Genomic DNA, 15,633 nt, shown 5'->3' with positions numbered 1-15,633 from the left:
TGTGGGGTGCCGATTCAGAAAATTGCATTGGCAAGACTGCATCAGCTCTAGTGTGTCTTAGATACAGCATTGCACTATATGTTCAACTATGAAGTTATACTGATTTATTAATTTATCCTAGTTTTAAATTTGAGAATAATTCAGACCCACAAATTATGAGGGGGGGAAAGGGTATTTTTTTTAAGAGTTAGGTATTAAGGGACTTCCACGGGAAGTCGTATATGGACCCATTGAGCTGTCCATCTTAAGGCAAGCAGTCCGGACCCAGCAGTCACTCTGAAGCCTTTAAAAGAGTTAAGGATTTGGAAACCCAAAAGCACAGTCTTCTCTCTCCTCCAGGGTCACGATGAGTTAAAATCTGTAAGATGTCAGCGGGTGTTTCTTTTTCATCTGGGAGGCTGTCCAGTACATACAGACCACAAAGCAGGACACAGCTTGAGAAGAATGGGAAAGGAAAGTGAAAAGACACATAAATGGGAGGTTTGAGGGCCATTTAGAGTGTCAGAAAAGATGAGACTTCATAGCAATTTTTATAGATATTTTAAAGATCTAATTTTTTTCAGATTATGCAACTAACATTTCAGGACACATTTAAATATATAGAAGTCAGTGGATAATTCTTTCAGAGGGGAGGGTGACTCCAAGCTTCTTTATAAGAAACATTCTAGTTCCTGAGAGCTTCTGTGGGTAGGTAAAGTTGTGCCATCTTAGAACAAGGTTGGAACGCTGTAATTGTCATAAAGGAGTTTGGACTTTGGCAGACACCTTTTGAGTTTCAGACATGGCAATCTCTCCTTTATTGTACCAAACTCACTCCCAGTCAGCAGATTATTGCTCATTGTGACTTTATAGGGCAGAGTGAAACTACTTCGGTGGGTTTCTGAGACGGCAAATCTTTCTGGGAGCAGAAAGCCTCATCTTTCTTGCACGGGGCTTGGTAGGCTCAAATGGCTGAGCTGTGCTTTGCCGTCAGACACATAGCACATCAGGGCTCTTTACTTACTGTACAGGAACTCTTACTTCTGGCCCCTGTTTAAAACAGCTGAAGAGCTGCCTTCCCTCCAGTTCATTCTCAATCAAGGCAAAGTGATTGATACTTTGGGAAAATCCCAAGTTCATCTCATTTACACTGTCCAAATAGATCTTTGCATCAAAGGATGCCATGTGAAGTACAACTTGACCTAAATGTTTAGTACACACTAAATTAAGCCAACGTGCACTTCCTCTAGCTCAGCCCAGCTAACACAAGAAAGTGCCCTGATTTTTATGGGTGAATGGAGCAACGAGTGACATCTGGGCTTCTGCTCTGTCTCAAAAGCTAGAGCTGATAGCGAACAAACTGGTGCCAGTTTTGGAAACAGTTGGTCCCAGAAACAAGTCTAACTTTGAGGCACCAAAATGTGTGTTGGCCATGATTATCAAATATGTGGGAAATTCTAAGTTAAAACTCTTAAAGACTGGTCGTGATTTTTGCAATAATTAGACTTAATAACCATTTAACTTTCTTTTTTCAGTAGTTGTCATGTAGAACTGTTGGTGACGTCTCTTCTAGTTGAGATATAGACACATCGATGGTGATAAATGTAATTTGCTGGAACTATATAAAGCCTCCCATCCTAGAGCGGCAGCATGAAAGAATTTCGTTTCGTTGTTTATATTTCTTTTCTGACCTAATTTGGTTTTCATGTGTCTCACCTCAACTGTGTCATCCATTTAAATTAAACATAATGATAGGTGTTGGCGATGGATACATAGATCTAGAACTGATAGGCGTGGAAGAAAGCACTGTATTATTATTATTACCCTCCTAATCATTGCCTTGCCAAGAAGCAAAATGCTAGGGTTAGTTTGCAGTATTCCCATGAAACTCAAGATGAATGAAGGTATAATAACAAACATTCAAGCTATTCCTTAAATGTGTACATTGCCTAAAACTTCAGGCTCTGACCAAAGTTAAGTTCAAAGAGGCTGACAATAGATTTTTAAATAAACTATTTTTAACATTTCTATGTAAATTTATGTAACAAAGAATAAATAGCGTTTCATTCTTTGTTTGTAAATTCCACCGTACCCTCTTTTTTTGGTATTTATATTGATTATTTAAATAAATTTGCATAAACCAGGACCGATGTTTTCTATCTAGTGTTAAGGTAGTCAGGGCTAGCATTTTAATATTTAGACCGTTGGTTTATAGAGATCCGTTTGCAAGTTCTGTTTTGTTACATGATATTCCAGTGAAATCATGACATGAAGTTAGTGTGCATAGTCAGTGAGCTTGGGCTGTGTCAGCAGTTTGGTGAGTTAAAGAAAAGTTGAATAACTGCTTTGGGGCCCAGATTCTTTCCATTCAAATCTAACTTCAAAAGGAATTGATGGCTAATGCTCACTTGGACCATTTGCAATGTTTTCTTCTGGTCTCGTTTGAGAATCAAGAAAAGAGAAAATTCAAGAAAATCGCACCTTCTATAGTTTTGTATTTTTATAAAGCACTTCGTTCAAGAAGTATATAGCAAATTTCTATGTATTTTAACATACATTGCTGCTTTCTTAATGTTCTTTTTATCAGCGCTATGGTAATTTATCATCCTTTTTATAGTTATAACTTGTTTTCTAAAAGATATAATCATTATTAAAATACATATTTACATAAATGGAGTAACTCATGAGTGATGGAGGCTAATTAGTACTTTGTAAAATCAACTTGTTAAATGATGGACTTCTATCACCATAACTTTCACACTACAAAACTCCATCTCATGAGAATATTTTTTTAGCAATGCCCCTTATTTACCCTTTCGTTGTAAATACACTAGTGTTAATAAAAGTCCAACTACTACAAATAAGTGTTTGTTGATAAAGCTATTTTGTGTATAAAATAAATATGTGCCTATACTGGGCGTGGTGGAAGGAAGTCCACTTTGGTTACGCTGCTGATGGGAATTAAATTGGGAAATTCTCATCTACCAGAGGGTTAAAGAGTCTTGTTGCTAAAAGTGTATTGTTAATACTAGTTATAATATGTCAGCATAGCCCATTTAAATTTACAGTGTAAATATGTAAATATTTTATTGTTCAGGCACCTTTGTGGATGTATTGCCTCTTCGTGGCACTTTGTGACTGGAAGTTCTGTACTTTGGAAACAATGAAGCCTTATGTACTTTTGTTAAAACTTGGTCCAAAAAAAATCCATGTATGTGTTTGTGTTCACACCTGTTCTCTAGGTATGGGATGTGGTACAAGGTGCACATGTGAAACAGTGTCTGCATTGAAATAAATGAGTTAAATGATCGACTGCTTTCTTTTTTATTCCCGACCTCAAATTACTATTTTTAAGTGTCCTCGTGGCACGTAGATCAGTGTTCCACTGCTAACCGCGAGGTCAACGGTTCAAACTCACCAGCCGCTCCTCAGGAGAAAGAGGAGATTATCTGGCATAGAGTTACAGTCTCAGTCTCAGAAACCCTGCATAAGGTCGCGACGAGTTGGAATTGACTTGCTGGCAGGGGGTTTGTTTTGTTTTGTTTTGGGTGCAAGTTTCAGAGCTTACTTTTTTTAATGGCAAAAATATTCAAATAAATCTGCTGATTATCTAATGATATCATTCATATGGGTGGGTTTAAAAAAATAAAATAAAGAGTAGCTTACTTCTCTCTTCCTTAATTTGTACCAAAAATCAACCTACCAACATCAGAACAATAGACGTAGTTGCGTAACAGTAGGAATGAAAAATATTAGCATTCCTGTCTGAAGGTTCATGTAGTCAAAGAGGAAGACATGAGGTTATCCACTTCTTAGGAGCACTGATGAAACATAAACAAGTCACTCGTTTCAAGAGAAGGCATGTCGTGGTTGTTCCTGCTAAACAAATGAATAGATTTGTACTCCTTTGTCCACTTTTCAAGAAAATAACTCAGAACCCTTTCTCGGCTAAGAGCAGGTCAGTGTCATTATCTTGACTGTGAGCAGTGTTTCGTTCAATGTAACTTTATTACCCTTTATTAAAATTTCAAATGGATCTGCCAGCATTTCTTAGTTGCAGACCCTGGCACCCTCACTAGCTGGCTCAAGAGGAAAAGGTCGTGCTGCCTTGCTCACACACTCAATGAGAGGACGACAGGATAGAGTTAGCTGAAATGCCGGAACCAGTTCCTAAAACCAAGCCGTGAAAGCGGACCGCCCAAGAAGCCTTTGTTAACGACTAAAAATGTAGCGTCTCATCGTTGATGGAGCCAATCCATTGAATCGTTGTGTTTATTTGTCCCTCCACACCTTCCAGATGATGTGGTCACTCAAGTCCGGGGCAACTTCTTTAAAACAGTGTATTGTGGTGGGGTGAAATTTACAGAGCAAATGTGCTTCCCATAGAACAATCTATACTTGTTTCATGACATTAGTGGCAAGCACCTCATAGTAACAGCCCTCTTTCCATTTCCTCCTGATTCCCCCCCCCCTCGCTTCCCTCCACTCATCTTCCCTGCCCCCTCCAGCCTTCAGAACTTTGCTTTTGGACGAATGCTGCCCTTGGAAACGTACATACTTACGTGTTGTGAGGAGCACAGTTCTCATGGGTAACCCAGGGTCCACTTGGAAGCGAATTTGAAAAGGTGTGTGATGTGAGTAGTGGACGGCGGAAGGAGCCTTGGTGACACGGCAGGTGAGCAGTGCTCAGTTGCTAAGGGAAAGGCCCACAGTGTGATCCCACCAGTAGGCTTTCTGGGAGCAACATCTGTTTCCATAAAGACGACAGCCTTGGAAACCCTGTGGAGCAGTACAGCTTTGTCCTGGGTTTAAGAGAAAAGTCAGTGACAGGTGGAAATCTCCTAACTTAGATCTTAAATTCCCAGGGAAATTACTCCAACTGGTTCAGCATGGGGCACCATCAGAGGAAGCTAGACTTTTGGAGGAGAGATTCGTGTTGGATTCTGGGTGCATATTCCAAGAACACGAGGGCCAGGACATTCTATCTAGGCCATTTCTCTGGGTTGTGTTTGTAGCAAGCAATCTTGAGAGATAATATCTCTGCACAATTCTACTTAATCTAAATCTTAAATCCCCTTAACTCAGTGTACCTCTTCTATACTGCAACTCCCTTCAGGCATCCATCACAGACACTGCCTGATAGAAACCCCCCAGAACTTGGGGCACATGAGGAAGTGGTACGAGCTACTGCAAAACTCTGGTTACTACCTTTGCAGGGAACTCTAAAGACGTTCTGTCTCTGACGCAGGCATCTTGTACCTTTTCACAGCACCCACAGAACAGTATCAGGACCTAGTTGGCTTGTAAGTCAGGTTGAATCTCAGACGCTGCCTGAGCTGTGCCTCAGTAGACACCCTTGGTAGAGCACTCACGCACAGTTTCCATTGTCTTTTTCACTCGCTTCTCCACTAAACCATCTACGTCTTGAGATTAGCGACCATCAGAGTCATCATTGTGGCCCAGTACTTAGTGGGCAGCATCTAAAGCATAGCAAACATTGGGAAAACATTCACTGAAGGAATTAAACTGAATATACGATCAAGAATCTGGTCAACGCATGCTTGATCTGGAGATGCGCTTTTAAGAGATGGATTAAGATAACAAAGAAAACAAGTTGGTACAGACTTTACTGTGCCAAAAAGCATGTTCAGATGCAATTACATGGCATCCCTGCTATGTTCTCAACAGCGAAAGCAAAACAACAACCTGGGTATTACCACGAGTGTGGCTATTAAATAGGCCACATTTTATTATCACTTAGTTCCCAGCTAAAACTCAAGATGATTTCTCTGGGAAACATTTAAGGTCTAAATATGGAAGAGTATCAACAAAATATGTTCCATTCAAATTTGTGAAATTTGGATCAGGGTAGTTTGCAATTAAAGCATGAAACCGCACTACGGAATAAAATTTAGCAATGAAATATACTTTATCCCTTAAAATTTACCATGGATTTTTCTTGATTTATCTGTGATTGAATTATTTTCCTCCAGAGTAAAAGAACAGCTGTCTACAATCCCTGCTCAGAGTTATAAACAGAACATAAATGAGTGAACAAATGTGGATAAAACAGGGAAGAAGAATAAATAATAAAAAGGGGAGGGCCTTCCGGCTCTTGCTAGCTCCAACTTGCAGCCTCTGAGAAGTGGAGGAGAATGGAGAAGACCAAGCATTCTTCATTGATTACAGAGGGCCAGAGGCTCGCAGCTTTGGGGAGAATGACGCCCAGCCTTCAGGTTCAGGGCCGCGCCTCCGTGCCAAGTCGGCTGCTCACAGCTCTGCTCAGTGAAATCTCGGTGGGTCCTCGGTAACCACTTGCTGCCGCACAAACATCGCAGACCACAGAACGCAGCATGTGACCGTGTGAGCAGAGGCCTGGGAGAGAGAGGTGCAGGAGATTTCGGGGAGCCAATGCGCGCTGCAGCCTGTCACCCCGGAGAGATGCCTGGGCGAAGGGCTAAGTCCTTCGGGCTCCCACAGCAGTCGCCACGGAGCTGACCTTTCCGAATGGCTTTCTACAGACTGGGCGTGCACCTCGGGCTCGAGGGCTGCGCCCCGGTCCCTTCTCCCTTCCCGCCTCCAGCGCCCACCCGGCGCGGGGCGCACGGCGCTGGCCGCGGCCTTTCCGCGGTTGCGCCCGGGGCCCGGGGGCGGGACGGCGGCGGCGCGGACAGGCCCGCCCCGGGGCCCGCAGCCGGCCCCTCCCCTGCCCTCCCCGCCGCGCCCGGCCGCCGAGACGCGGGCCAGCATGCGGCGCGTCCCGCGCGCCTGGCTGCCGCTGCAGCTGGCCCTGCTCGCGGCCGCGGGGGCCCCCGAGGCGCCGGTGAGCGCGCGGCGCAGCCTCGCGTGGGGCCCCGGGCTGCGGGCGGACGCCGTGCTGCCCGTGCGCTACTTCTACGTGCAAGCGGTCAACGCCGAGGGCCGCAACCTCACCGGCCCGCCCCCAGGTAGCGTGCCGCCCCCGGCCTCCCCTGCGCGTCCCCGCCGCCCCCTCGCCGGCGGGCATCCGCGTGCGCCCCGCGCCGCGGCCCGCTCCCTGCCCTCTCCCGGGGTAGTCACTTCCTCCCCGCCAAGCACAAAGGGCCGCCGTCCGCGGAGGCAATGAATGAACGCCGTCCACGCCGACTGGCCGCGGCTGCACGGCGCCCGCGGGCTCCTGAACCCCGCGGGGGAGACGTGCGGGAGACGTGCGGGTGTTCTTCTGGGTCTTGTTCTGAAATGTTGCAACTTGCACGGGAGCGTCTTACTGTGAGTCATCCTGAAGACTGGGCCTGATCCGTTTAAAACAGCTGACTCGGACACAGGAAATGCCCGATCTCGTAGACCAGTCTGCAAACTAGAATTTTTGGTTTCTGATACTTTTTTTAAGTGGGGAAAGCAGATGACAGGAATTCTCGAAACTCACTTGAAAGTATCATATCCCCCCACCCCAACCTCCTCCTGGCACTTGCCCTGAATCCCTTCAGCCCAGTCCACCCACAGTCTCTGCAACTTTTTACAACCTGTCCTGCTGGTTTCACATGGTTGCCAGTCAGACTTTGCTAATTTATGGCTAAGGTTAGGGCCCCAGCCAACTCACACCCTGTGTTGTCAATAAGCGATGATGATCGGAATAGCAGCGCCTCTTCTCTTGCCTTTGGAACTGGAAATTTCCCTTACCTGCTAGAAGTTGGCCCCGGCCTGGCTGGGGCGGGGAGTGTGGGCAGGTAGACAAGTTACAAGCCAAACATACTTCCATTTTAATAAGTTTTTTTTTCTTACCAGAGTCTGTTGATTTTGTTGTGAGAATATGTACACAGAACAGACACCAATTTGACAAGTTCCACGTGTACCCCAATACTTGCCCTCCTTTTCATTCACATAAACTCACTGCCCCCCAGAATCCATAGCCAATCTTGCCCATTATGGTGGACTTAATCCCACATAGATAGCTCTTGGAAGAGCACGCTCCTCCAAGTCCATCTCTCTTGCGAGTTCAGCTTGACTATTAGCCGTTTAAAGATGATGTGAAGGAGATTATTTTTGGTTTAAAGTTTAAAGATTACCTCGGGCAATAATGTCCAGGTTTATCCAGCCTTCATGGCTCTATGGAATCTGGAGCCCATGAGCTTTTGAATTTCTCATCTGCATTTCCCTTTTCCATCAGGATTCTATGGAATCTGTGATGAAGCACAATGTTTGGTAAAGGTAGCTGGGCACCATCCACTTCTTTGGGTCTCCTGACAAAGGCGGCAGTTGTTCATGAAGGCCAGTAGATATACATGTACTGTTATGCCTCACTTTTCTTTTACCTCTCCTGCCCCAGGTAAATCAATATCAATTGTGCTTTAAATTTTTTTTTTAATTCATCAAATATTTACTTACTAGAGTTTGGTGTTCTCCTGGGGTTATAAAGATGAAAAGATAAAACCTGCCCAATAAGGAATTGACAATCTCTTAGGACCCCTGGTGGCATTGTGGTTACGAGCTGGGTTCCAATCCTCAAAGAAACCCCCAACCACTCTTGAGAAGAAAAGATGTCGCTCCACTTCGGTCTAGAATTAGGTGCGGTTCTACCTTATTCTACAGGGTCGCTAGGTGTCAGAATCTAGTCAATGGCAATGAGTTTGGTTTTGGTTTGGGGACAGCAAGCATGCAAATAATCAATCGCTGTGTAAGATAATCGTTTTATTGAAAATGTACAGAATGAAGTGGAAATATCAGAGAAGATCCGCTAGAGTCTGCCTAGTCCAGTCAGGAAGATTTCAGGGGCTGAGAATTGAAGGGTGAGAGGGTTTGCTGTACAGGCAAGCGGATTGAAGGGCAGAGGCATAGGAGCATGTATTGAGCAGGAAATGAACTCATATAATAAACCATTGGAAGGGTGCACGCATATGACATGTGCACGCAAATAACACAGGGAGCTAAGGAGGCTGTATGGCTTGAAAAACATAGTACTCTTGAATTAATTATGTAAGAATGTTGCCAAACAGAAAGAAATGTAGCCCAAATCCTTCAGGCACTTGAAAGACAGGGAAAGGATTTTAGATCGAGATAAAGGAAAGCCAGTGGAGACGTGTGGGCTCAGGACCAACATGAATCCACCTCTTTTTGGTCTGTGGCTTGAGTCTGCATTTGATTCAGAACTCCTCTCCTGGACTTGCTTCGATTGTCACTTTGATAGCATGTTTATCAAACTGACCTCAAAGCCTTACACAACTGGTTTTGTATGCTTCATATGCAATAATTATGATTCATGATTATGCTACCAGGGCTGCAGGCTGCCTTGAAGCCAAAGCCAGGATGGCGACAAAGGCACCGTGAAGGACGCAGTGTTCTCTGGGTCTCCAGACAGGTTCCATAAGCACACAATTAGGGTCTGAGCAGGGCCCCGTTCTGTTGTACATAGGATCATTCTGGATCAGAATCAGCTCTATGGTTCCTAATCATAACAGCATGTTCCAATAGAACTCTATTTATGGACACTGACATGGGAATTTCATGTGATTTTCATGGGTCACAAAATATCACTTTATAACAAACTTTTTTAAGACCATTTAAACTGTTTTTAGAAAAAAAGGTTACTGGCTTATTACATTATTAGTCTTACAGAAACAAACTTGATTGGTCAATTTTGCCAGCCCCTGATGATTATTTCTGTTGCTTGTGAACAAATTAGCTTGGATTCCTTGTGACCCCCAGCGCGGCAAAAGGAAGCTTCTCCTGGTCCTCCGCCATCTTCATGATCTTCCGATTAAACCCGTGTTGCAGCCACTGCTTACTCGAGTGCCTTCCAACCTACGTGCTCATCTTTCAGGACTATCTCCGCCAAGAAATACTCTGTTAGTCTCTATGAGGTTTTCATTGATTAATTTTGAAAATAGATCATGGGACTTTCTTTCTAGTCTGTCTTAGTTTGGAAGTTCCGCTGAAACCTATTCGCCATGAGTGACCTGACATTTGAAATGCCAGTGGTATAATTTCCAGTATCATCACAACACGCTATCCATTATCATATGATAAACTGACTGGACATATTCAAGCCCCCTCAATTAAAATTCAAGTTGTCTATGACTTGAAGTGACTTAACGATTTCTGTTTCTTCCCTGGGGGGTTCAAATGGTTTGGCACTCAACTACTCGTTCAAAAGTCGGTGGTTCAAACACGTCGCGGTTCCTGGAAAGACAGACTTGGCAGTCTGCTTCCACCTTGAAACCTGGATGCAGCAATTGTATGCAGCAGTATGCACACACATATATATGTATATGTATACATATATATGTGACACACACATATATGTATATGTATACATATATATGTGTGTGTGTATTTGAACAAACTAGAAACAATGGTTATAGTATCTTCTAAGTATCTTAATGAAAGGGAGCTTGCCTCTGAGTTTATAGATGCTTTGTCCTCAAACACTATGACTTTTGTTTGTTTAGTCTAAGAAGAACGTTCTATTGTCCTGAGGATCAGAAGAAAAGATTCTTAAGCCCAGATTCAGAATTTTTCACTAAAGGTATATTTTCTTCTTTATGATTGTCTTTATTTTCTAAAGTGAATGTTATATGGAGAAAGGGGGACTTAGGAAACAAAAGAAGTTAGAGAAATTAATTTAAAAGTAAAAAAAAATTACATGATCCAAACTGAAATACTATTATTCCTACTATTAATGAGAAAAATGCAAAGTTGAATAGTTTTTTGTAATATTGGCAAAGAATTTAGACATTACTATTGCTTAAGATGAACGTTTACAGAGCATATTACGTTCCCTGTTAACAATTTCTGCACAGGCAATTCAGTAATAACTGGTTACATTTTTCATGATACATCATTATTCTCACTTACCGTATATACTTGTGTATAAGCCGAGTTTTTCAGCCCCTTTTTATGCTGAAAAAGTACTCCTCAGTGTAAACTCGAGTGAGGGTCCCGCTTACCTGTTCTCCGGTGCAGTGCAGGTGTCCTCCAGTCTCTCCCGCTCATCTGCGGGCGCCTGCAGCCTCTGTGGGTGGTCCACTGACTGCTGATATCCCCGCTCTTCTTTTGTCCTGCATGCCGGCAGCCTCTCTCTTGTCCGGGCTGTACTGGGCAAGAACCTGCCCGCTTCTGTGTGCTGGTACCTGGGACGCACAGCATCCTTCTCAGAAGAATGTCGGATGCCGCTGTGCCTCTTCTCCTCTTCTTCAGGGCTGTGACCAATGACGTAGCCTTTACAGTCTTACCCCTGTTTGGTCACGCCCCCTCGCCCTGCCCAAGCATTGCTGAATACAAGTACCAGTATATCTCTGGTCTTGAATATGCGATATGTTTACTTACAGTACTTAGTCTGCTATATATATATTTAAATTTTCTTATTAATCCCTATCTGGACCCAGTGTTGACTATGCTTGCATAGTCATGTCATCACATTCTGGAATATTATCTTACCAAACTCTCCAAACCCTGAATTACTGTCGGCTCCCTTGGTGATTCAGCATGTTTTGGGTCTTGTGTATTTTTAGTGTGATTCTTTGGGGTGGTAGCTGTTTTCCGTGATGAAATCTGTCTTGCTGCACTCGATTGCCAATTGATTTTACTTGTTTATAGGTATAGTTACCTGGACACCACCATTTTTACTGTAAATTGACCTCTTTTAAGAACTGTAACTAGGGCTTATTTTTGGAGCAGGTGTACGGTATATTTTGATAATTCAATCACTATGGTACAGCTTTCTTTCAAAGTCTTTTTTTTTTAGCCTGTTAGAAATGGATCCCAATACTTCTAATCATGGACCAAAACAAAAGCACAGGTCATACGTTTGTTTCAAACTTAGGTATGTCAAGAGCAAAAGAAAGCAATAACAGTATTGCAAGTAGGGAATTTTGTGTTGATGAAAAACAAGTGAGGGAATGGCGGAAAATGAAAGCTGACTTGGAAAAGATTACAAAAGCAAAAAAAGCTTGACATGGTTTAACGACTTCATATGGGGCTCAAGAGACTGAATTGCCGAAATGGGTTCTGGAGTGTCATCAAAATGGTTACTATGTAATATGCATGGGAATTCACTTATGTGCCCTTCAAGTGGCTAAAGACAACAAATTAAAAGCACTAGGCATTGAAAAATTTGTTGTGTCATCACGATGGTGTAGCCACTTCATGAATAAGTTTGCCCATGTTTGCCGCAAAGAACAAAGATTTCATAGAAGTTGCCAAAAGACCTTGATGAAAAAGTGATGTCATTCCACTCATTCATCATAAAACATTGAAGGTTCTATAACTATGACCTGGGAGATATTGGGAATATGGATGAAACACCTATGACCTTTGATCTTCCAAGCAACAGAACTGTGGCAAGTTTGGGAGACAAAACTATTTTACTCAGAACGACAGGAAATGAAAAAACCCATTTCACAGTCATTCTATTGTGTTTGGCTAATGGAACTAAGCTGTGACCTGTCATTATTTTTAAAAGAAAGACCTTGCCTAAAAAGGTCAAATTACAGTGCACATACATATTAAAGGCTGGATGGATGAAAACGGAACCAAAAAAATGGCTGGAAGAAATTTGGAACGGAAGACCAGAAACAGCCTTAAAGGAAAAAAGACATCTTTGCTAATTTGGGATATGTTCAGAGCCCACACATCTGATGACATAAAAAAAAATTGGCAAAGTCTTCTCGAGTTACTTTGGCCGTTATTCCAGGTGGGCTTACACCTGTATTGCAGCCCCTAGATGTATATTTAAACAAACCTCTCAAAGATCGTGTGTGAAAGATGTGGCGTGAATGGATATCATCTGGTCAAGCCCAACTGAAAAAACAAAAGTTGGAAATCTGATGAAACCCAACATAGGATTGATAGCAAAATGGGTTCGTGATACCTGGGAAGAGATTGTAGAGGACGTGGTGCAACATGCTTTCAAGACATGTGGCATTAGTAATGCTGTGGATGGCAGTGAAGACAGCATGAGAACGACAGCAGTGATGGTGGTGACTGCGAACTCAGTGATGATGACAGTGTCTACGCTGATAACCTCACACCAGCTAAAGCTGATGCTCCCTTTGGACAGACAGCTGAGGAGGAATCCAGTGTTGACGGGTTTTAACTTTGTGTTTTAGCTTGGTTGCTGATTGAGCTGAGGTTTTTGTACTTTTAAAGTTATTGTTGATACCATATTGTTTTTGTTGACCCTCTTTTCTACTTACAGATCTAGTGTACTGTTTTTCTGTGAAATATTCAAAAACATTTAACCTACTGATACCTCAATTAATGTTATTTTATTGATAACTATTTTTATTTTGAAATTTACCAGTAGCTGCTGCATTTCCCACCCTAGGCTTATACTCAAGTCAATTAGTTTCCATTTTTTGTGGTAAAATTAGGTGCTTCGGCTTGGTTGTCCAATTTCCGATACTCTAGTTTTCCTGCTCCCTGGTGTTTCCAGCTATATCCTAGAGTCATTTTTAAAATTAAATCATATTTTTATTGATAACGTATATATTTGAGTATAAGCCAATCTGAATGTTCGCCGAGGTACCTAATTTTACCACAAAAAATTGCATTAAAATGTGCTAAAAAACTCAACTTATAGAGTATATACAGTATACCTTATTCATTCCAAAACATCCCTTCCTGTCCCATACAGTTAGTTAGGTGGGGTTATACAATCATCAGTGCTGTGGACTCTCTTCCCCCCTTTTCTCCCCACCCCTATCACTCACCCTTCAGGGAACCCTTACTATTATCACCATCTCTGAGGGGTCATCTATCTTGACTACCACATACCAAGTAATCTTAAATGTACAAATGAGTATAGGCATATCTAACATGATTAATGAGGTATATCACATAAGGGCCTACTAGTAAAGGGAAGAAACCTTAAAGAACTAGAGGGTAGTTATGTGCTTCATCAGTACCACACCACACCCTGGATTTGTCTTCCATTTGGTGAAGTCCATCTAAGAGGGAGTCCGTCCAGTTGTCTTGCTGGTGGACTTTGGGGCTCCACTACATCCACTCCCCTTCGTATCCGTTTTGTTGCATTCTTCTTAACTTCTGATACCTCTTCCCATCAACACTTACCTTGGAGTCATTTTTGACCATTTGGCTGTCTATAGATGATTTTTCTTAAAGAAACTTATTCAGGGGTGATCTTATTTATATTAGGAGTCAATCTGTTATTTAGCCAGAAGGTGACATCAAGGGGTGATTTGTTTGTCTATTTACTTACCTGTCTACTTATTTATTATCACAACATTATGTAATTAAGTTTGGGGGTCAGCATGCAAGATAGTGAAAACGTTTATGACTTCCAGAATTTACAAAAACAAAAAATCTAATTGTCAGAGCAGAAATCACACTGAAAAAAATAGTATTTTATATTTTGCTGCTATCCCAAATTCTCTTTTGACTGCCCCTTTCCTGAAGTCCACAGTCTTGTTTTTGAGCTTTGTGAAGGCCTATGAAGAGTGGGTTTAGCCAGTTCAAGCACAGCATGTAAGCTAGAGAGCCAGTGAGATTGGAGCGTGCTCCTGCTGTTACGATCCCTCTCTACTGGTCCGTTTTCAAACACACCCAGCTGCTTCCTTCACCCCATGCAGCGAGTGGCCTGTGTTCTCTGGCTGGCAGTTGCCCTCCGCAGGGCTTCTTCTCTTAGGGGATGATTTCAGATGAAGACTTAAAAGCCTATCTCCGGGGCGTGGTCTCTGGGAGGCTTCTAGCCTTAGGCAGTCCATTTAGTGTATACTTTTTAAGAAACTGAACTTTTAAAAATAAATCATTTTATTAGGGGCTCCTACAACTCTTCTCACAATCCATCCATTCATCCATGTGTCAAGCACATTTGTACATTTGTTGCCATCATGACTTTCAAGACATTTTCTTTCTACTTGAGCCCTTGTTATCAGCTCCTCATTTATTCTCCTCCCTTCCCCACCCTCTCTCCTTTCGGAACCCTTGATAATTTGTAAATTTTGTTCATGTCTTACACTTAAGAAACTGAATTTTGTTTGACATTTCGCTCCCATTCTATAAGTTTCTATCCATGGTGGACCTCAAGAGAATGGTTGGCAGTAATAGATGGACACATTGACAAACTTGGTATTTTTGTTTTTAATGAGTTTCAACATTAGAAAATGTTGGGTTTTCTTATTTGTTTGTTTGTTTTTTAGAAATGCCATTTAAGAGGATGATGGGAAGGGGAAAAAGTAGAGAGGGAAACAGCAAGCTATGCAGAGGTTTGCTCATTTGTTTTAAATGATGAATACAAAAATCATGATCTGACATATAAACATCACTTAATTTGCAGCAAAATTAAATAAATATTATGTTCCCCCCCAAAAGAGTTCCTGCCCTTCATCTAATTTTTAGGTTATCTTTCCTGAGAAAAGGACCCCTGGGGGCGTGGTGGTTACAGGTTGGGCTGCTAACTTCAAGGTCAGCAGTTTGAAACACCAGCCATTCCGAAGGAGTAAGACAAGGTTTTCCACTCCTGCAGAGCTGCCATTTCAGCTCTTCTCAACTTCCCTGAACCTCTGCTGCCACAACCATGAGGGTCGAGCTGTGCGCTTTCAGCAGGCACTAGAGTTTCCCCCAACACGGGAGGCATCGGCCAGGGCAGATAGAAAGGTTTTCCAATTTCTTAATGCAAAATGCGAATGGGCATTCCTTTCCCAGAAGAACCCTCGGCAG

At 42.6% G+C, this 15,633-nt stretch overlaps 1 protein-coding gene across 3 annotated transcripts in view; it reads left to right on the top strand.

Annotated features, from left to right (window-relative positions):
* Nucleotides 1–6,255: 6,255 nt before the first annotated feature.
* POGLUT3 (protein O-glucosyltransferase 3) overlaps nt 6,256–15,633 on the top strand; it is a 35,881-nt gene continuing 26,503 nt past the window's right edge. Inside the window, exons 1-2 of one of the 3 annotated variants that reach the window (XM_075546559.1) lie at nt 6,806–6,926; nt 10,404–10,480. Coding sequence is in view for 1 of the 3 variants with exons in the window: in XM_075546558.1 (XP_075402673.1) it covers nt 6,728–6,926 (199 nt within the window). In the remaining 2 variants the exon portion in view is untranslated. Of the gene's footprint in view, nt 6,276–6,689; nt 6,927–10,403; nt 10,481–15,633 lie in introns of those variants that run through there. The other 2 variants (XM_075546561.1, XM_075546558.1) reach the window with 2 other exon arrangements.

This window comes from Tenrec ecaudatus, chromosome 4 (genome assembly GCF_050624435.1).
Source record: "Tenrec ecaudatus isolate mTenEca1 chromosome 4, mTenEca1.hap1, whole genome shotgun sequence".
NCBI lineage: Eukaryota > Metazoa > Chordata > Mammalia > Afrosoricida > Tenrecidae > Tenrec > Tenrec ecaudatus.
This window is presented reverse-complemented; position numbering and strand designations above follow the sequence as displayed.